Source organism: Pollachius pollachius (genome assembly GCF_949987615.1).
Source record: "Pollachius pollachius genome assembly, contig: scaffold_67, whole genome shotgun sequence".
Lineage (NCBI taxonomy): Eukaryota > Metazoa > Chordata > Actinopteri > Gadiformes > Gadidae > Pollachius > Pollachius pollachius.
The window spans coordinates 71,133-77,509 of record NW_027641139.1 but is presented as its reverse complement, the minus strand read 5'-3'; the positions used below and the strand labels follow the sequence as shown (position 1 = coordinate 77,509).

At 46.5% G+C, this 6,377-nt stretch overlaps 1 protein-coding gene across 1 annotated transcript in view; it reads left to right on the top strand.

Moving 5' to 3' along the window:
• Positions 1–364: 364 nt before the first annotated feature.
• Positions 365–6,377, top strand: part of LOC307091737 (unconventional myosin-VIIb-like) — a gene marked incomplete at both ends in the record, with an annotated part of 31,786 nt that continues 25,773 nt past the window's right edge. Inside the window, 9 exons of the mRNA XM_079759387.1 lie at positions 365–376; positions 684–785; positions 2,259–2,414; positions 2,776–2,844; positions 3,251–3,366; positions 3,813–3,934; positions 5,230–5,372; positions 5,699–5,812; positions 6,106–6,259. Of these exons, the coding sequence (XP_079615513.1) occupies positions 365–376; positions 684–785; positions 2,259–2,414; positions 2,776–2,844; positions 3,251–3,366; positions 3,813–3,934; positions 5,230–5,372; positions 5,699–5,812; positions 6,106–6,259 (988 nt within the window). The remainder of the gene's footprint in view (positions 377–683; positions 786–2,258; positions 2,415–2,775; positions 2,845–3,250; positions 3,367–3,812; positions 3,935–5,229; positions 5,373–5,698; positions 5,813–6,105; positions 6,260–6,377) is intronic.

Sequence of the window (6,377 nt, the reverse complement as noted above, 5' to 3'; positions counted from 1 at the left end):
ACCATCTGAGATTCATTTAAATTCAAAGGATTGTCAGGTAAAACCGTCTTCTATCATGGCGTGGTGATTATGTGCCAATAATCATTCTTGCATCGTTTCCCGACCATCGATTAATGGAAACTTGGGAAGTTAAACTTGATTATTTGAACATTAATTTTAGAGTCGACATTGGCAGGAGAAGCGTTTTATCTTCCTGGGTTCTTTTCATCGGTCTACATGTTTACATTCACTGCCAGGAGTGTATATTGTATATGTATATCGATGTGTTTCTGGAACGATGTCATTCACTCCCTGCACATCTCTGACAGATCGACTATGCCACCGAGCCAACCTCTGCTTTGTATGAAATAAGAAAAGCTGGGCGATGCTGAGAAAGGTAAGTCCTGACAACGTATGAGTGAATTGAACCGTTAAACACGACTACTGGGTGCTCTGTGATCAGTATTGGTGATCACAGATCAGGAAGCAGCATCGGTGTTGCTCAATATTTTCTCCTGCAGCGGTGTCCTTTAAAAAGTCAGTTATTCAGTTATGGAATAACCATAAGCCGCCAGGAAGGAAATTGTTGATCAGTGGTTTATCTTGAAGGCTTCATGACGCCAACAGGTTGACGTCATATTTATATTATATGTGATATTCAACATAATGTAACTGATGTTCATGCTTTGTGTGTCTTTCTGAAGGGGGAGTGGGTGTGGGTGGACTCCAAAATAGGGGTACCCATTGGGGCCAGGGTGAAGAAGGCAGACTCTAATCAATGTCTGTTGGTGGACGATGAGGGGAAGGTAACTACACACACCATCTTAGTGTGTGTGTGTGTGTGTGTGTGTGTGTGTGTGTGTGTGTGTGTGTGTGTGTGTGTCAGAGATTGTGTGTGCCAGTGTGTCTATATGTGTGTGCCAGTTTGAGTGTCTCTATGTGTGGTGGTTTGAGATACCAAAACAGCAAAATAACTCCTTGTAAATACAGTGTCTCTCTTGAATACTGCTTTGACCCAGTTCTCTGTGAAGAAGTAAATATACATGTATATATTTCCATTACATACTGCGTTACCTGCAGGTTGGTGGAAGCTTGGTCATACGGTTGAACAGTTTTCAGCTTGTTGGTTATTTGGTTAGCTTCTTGGTTATTTGGTTAGCTTGTTGGTTGGTTATTTGGTTAACTTGTTGGTTATTTGGTTAGCTTGTTGTTTATTTGGTTAGCTTGTTGGTTGTTTGGTTAGCTTGTTGGTTGGTTATTTGGTTAGCTTGTTGGTTATTTGGTTAGCTTGTTGGTTGGTTATTTGGTTAGCTTGTTGGTTATTTGGTTAGCTTGTTGGTTGGTTATTTGGTTAGCTTGTTGGTTATTTGGTTAGCTTGTTGGTTGGTTATTTGGTTAGCTTGTTGGTTATTTGGTTAGCTTGTTGGTTTGTTATTTGGTTCGCTTGTTGGTTATTTGGTTAGCTTGTTGGTTATTTGGTTAGTTTGTTGGTTATTTGGTTAGCTTGTTGGTTGGTTGGTTGGTTGGTTAGTTTGTTGGTTCGTTATTTGGTTAGCTTGTTGGTTGCTTATCTTTATGGGGTCAGCCCTATGTTCACACATTTCTAAATCTTTTCTTATTTCTAAGATTATTCACAAAATGAAACCCTATGGTCCAACATTTCGAGGACATTTTCAAAATTAGCACTTGTGTTCCTTATATTTCCCTTCAATTTATACCCTATCCCACAATCATTTTTGGAAGCACTTTATAGTAAATTAATGAGTAATCTTTTTCCACAATATTTGATGAAAAGCATAGCAGACAGCATTAGGGTTGGGGCTAACCCTAGCTCAATTCCGACAAGATGTTCGGGCCCAAGTGAGGCAGGATCCGACGGTGCCAGTGAAATGTGGGAACATAGGGCTGGGTTAGGGTTAGGGTTAGGGTTATTTCCCAGTGAAATGTGGGAGCATAGGGCTGGGTTAGGGTTAGGGTTAGGGGTTAGTGGTTAAGGCTAAGGGTTAGGGTTAGGGTTATTTCCCAGTGAAATGTGGGAGCATAGGGCTGGGTTAGGGTTGGGGTTAGTGGTTAAGGCTAAGGGTTAGGGTTAGGGTTGGGGTTAGGGGTTAGTGGTTAAGGCTAAGGGTTAGGGTTAGGGTTATTTCCCAGTGAAATGTGGGAGCATAGGGCTGGGTTAGGGTTGGGGTTAGGGGTTAGTGGTTAAGGCTAAGGGTTAGGGTTAGGGTTGGGGTTAGGGGTTAGTGGTTAAGGCTAAGCGCGTGTGTCTGGTCGCCCAGGAGCGCGTGCTGAAAGCCGATCAGCAGGCCTCCTCCGCCCGGCCAATGCACGACACTTCGGTGGAGGGCGTGGACGACATGATCCAGCTGGGAGACCTGTCGGAGGCCGGCCTGCTCAGGAACCTGCTGGTCCGACACAGGAAGGGCCTCATCTACGTAGGTCCACACACACACACAGAGGGTGGTGGAGAAACCCACCATCCCTCGTTGGCCATGGTTCTTCTTATTCTGTTCGGTTTGAGTTTGTGTTTGAAATCATGAAATCGTCTTTAACTGTTCGAGCTATGAATATATCAAGCTATATATATATACAAATAAGCCATGTTGGATAATAACATCTGCTCTAAAGTCAATCTATGGCAAAAGAATGATAAAGTGACATAATGGATTCATAGGGAAGAGATGAGAAGGGGAACCACATGTTATTGTCTTGCCAAAGCTGGGCGAATGCCACCTTTGTGTTTCTATGTGGGCTGATCGTCACGGTGACATGTACATCTGCTCTGCACCACCACAGACGTACACAGGATCTGTTCTGGTGGCGGTGAACCCGTACAAAGACCTGCCCCTCTACACCGAAGAACAGGTGAGGCTTTAGGGACTAGAATATGAATATGGATCATCTTTATTTATACAGCGCCTTTCAAAACAAAGTGGGCGTTAAAAGCTGATTCACAATGAAATGTTTTTTGTCTATGTTTTCATGCTGAACCTAAAGTAACTAAGGATAAATAGCTTCCTTGTAGACCTTGTTTGTGAATGCCCATTCAGTTCCCATTCCCTTCTAACCAACCCTGGTGAAATGGGATCCTTTATCCCCTCTTCTTATGCTTCCTTCTGAAGGTTTCCTTTCTCCGGTTGAGGGTTTTCCATTCCTTACTCAATAGGATTCAGGGTGGCCTCAGACAGCCCTCTGAGACTGGGGGTGAGAGCCATCCCAGTGGGATAGCGTGGCCTGACACAGTGTGCGTGTGTTGTTGTCCCACCCCCAGGTGAAGCTGTACCACGGACAGAAGCTGGGCAAGCTTCCCCCTCACGTGTTCGCCATCGCCGACACCTGCTACTACAACCTGAAGCGCTACGACACCGACCAGTGCTGCATCATCAGGTCACACACACACACACACACACACACACACACACACACACACACACACACACACACAAATAACCAACGTTATGGCAGGGCTCATACACACACACACACCTTTAACCCCAGTATAAGGGAAGGGTTTACGTACACACACCTACCCACGTACACACACTTAATGAGGGTGTCAGGGGATACACTTTATTACGGTTTTAATGGTTTTTCTTCTGGTTTCCTTGAAAGAACAACCAGAGTTACTTATTCACTGATAACTCACTTTCTTGTCTATATCTATTTCTCCAATCCTGTTTCTCTGTCTCTCTCTCTCTCTCACTCACTCACTCACTCACTCACTCACTCACTCACTCACTCACTCACTCACTCACTCTGTCTGTGTCTGTCTGTGTCTCTCTGTCTGTCTGTCTGTCTGTTTGTGTCTCTCTCTCTCTCTGTCTCTCTCTCAGTGGTGAGTCTGGAGCGGGGAAGACAGAGAGCTCCAAACTGATCCTCCAGTACCTCGCCGCCATCAGCGGCCGGCGGTCCAACCTGGAGCAGCAGATCCTGGAGTCCAACCCCATCCTAGAGGGTATTAACACAGCAGAACCACCGCAGTACTGACAGACACACTGAACCCCATCCTAGAGGGTATTAACACAGCAGAACCACCGCAGTACTGACAGACACACTGAACCCCATCCTAGAGGGTATTAACACAGCAGAACCACCGCAGTACTGACAGACACACTGAACCCCATCCTAGAGGGTTTTAACACAGAGGCACCACCGCAGTACTGACAGACACACTGAACCCCATCCTAGAGGGTATTAACACAGCAGAACCACCGCAGTACTGACAGACACACTGAACCCCATCCTAGAGGGTATTAACACAGCAGAACCACCGCAGTACTGACAGACACACTGAACCCCATCCTAGAGGGTATTAACACAGCAGAACCACCGCAGTACTGACAGACACACTGAACCCCATCCTAGAGGGTTTTAACACAGAGGCACCACCGCAGTACTGACAGACACACTGAACCCCATCCTAGAGGGTATTAACACAGCAGAACCACCGCAGTACTGACAGACACACTGAACCCCATCCTAGAGGGTATTAACACAGCAGAACCACCACAGTACTGACAGACACACTGAACCCCATCCTAGAGGGTATTAACACAGCAGAACCACCACAGTACTGACAGACACACTGAACCCCATCCTAGAGGGTATTAACACAGCAGAACCACCGCAGTACTGACAGACACACTGAACCCCATCCTAGAGGGTATTAACACAGCAGAACCACCGCAGTACTGTCAGCAACACGCTGCAGTACTGTCAGTACTGTCAGCAACACGCTGCAGTACTGTCAGTACTGTCAGTACTGTCAGTACTGTCAGTACTGTCAGCAACACGCTGCAGTACTGTCAGTACTGTCAGCAACACGCTGCAGTACTGTCAGTACTGTCAGTACTGTCAGCAACACGCTGCAGTACTGTCAGTACTGTCAGTACTGTCAGCAACACGCTGCAGTACTGACAGCACCGTCAGACACACTCAGTACATCACAGAGAGGCAGGAGGAGTGCATGCAAGGGGAGGGGTGATGCATGGAGTTTTAGGATAGAGTGAGTGAATCGTTTGGGAGTGAGTGAGTGAAGGAGGGAGGGATGAGTTTGAGTATGAGTGGGTGATTGAGTATGGGTGTGTTTTGTTAGTTAGGGAGTGAGTTAGCGTGTGAGTGAGTGAGGGCGGGATGGAGTGAATAAGTGAATTTGTGCGTTAATGAGTAAGTAAGTATATTAAAGACTAAACGGGGCGTTACGTCATAGAGCTAGTGAGTTGGGATCCATGACGCCTCCCTCCCCCCCAGCCTTTGGGAACGCTAAAACCATCCGCAATGACAACTCCAGCCGCTTCGGGAAGTACCTGGAGATCTCCTTTAACCAGGACGGGGCCATCGAGGGGGCACGGGTGGAGCAGTACCTTCTGGAGAAGTGCCGTGTCTGTCACCAGGTGGGACCCCCCCCCCCCTCAATACGCCAGCAAGATGGAGGATCCATAACACATACCATACCTTTACCAGTCACATCCGTTACATGTATTTAAACTCAAGACCTCCGGGTTAAACCCCCCATCAGAGCAAAACTAAACTCTAATATTTGGTTGATATTTACTTTTATTTTATTTTACTCTGCTTTTCAAAACCTTGTCTATTAAAAACACATTTTTCTTTGGTGCCGTCAAAGAAACGTCATAATGAGTGAAATTAAACATTCTTCCTGTTATTTAACTATATTGTTTTGGTAAACATGTGGGCTGAATGCTAATGACCCCTCCAGGCTGAGGCAGAGAGGAACTTCCACATCTTCTACTGTATGCTGGCCGGGCTGACGGCCGAGCAGAGGGAGAAGCTGGGTCTGAAAGATGCCAAAGAGTACAATTTCCTCACTCGGGTATGGAACTCTCCTTTGGATGTTTGATTGCTTGTGTCCTGTCAGGTGTTATTGTGTATTGAGATTTTGTGAATTATAACCGAATCTCATACATACTGAAAATACTTCCCTATAAATACTTAAACTGTAGCTCTTACTCATAGTCACAGGGCAAACAGTTGGTAAATGTACATTTGTTAGTGTACATCTTCGATGGTTAACCCTCTGACCTATGAACCGTCTCCCCGGTCCGCCAGGGTTAGGGTTAGCTAACCCTAACCCTAACCCTATGAACCGTCTCCCCGGTCCACCAGGGGGGCAGCATCGTGTGCGACGGTCGGGACGACGCCAAAGACTTCGGCCGCATCGGCGGCGCCCTGAAGGTCCTGACCTTCAGGGAGAGCCAGAGCTGGGAGATCTACAAGCTGCTGGCGGCCATCTTGCATCTGGGAAACATCAGCTTTGAAGGCAAGGCCTTCCTGATGGAGGTTCAGTTAGAGTTAGGGATGGGTTAGCTAACCCTAACACTAACCCTAAAACAGTATTAGGGTTGTTGGGTTAGGGTTAGGGTTAGGGTTAGCTAACC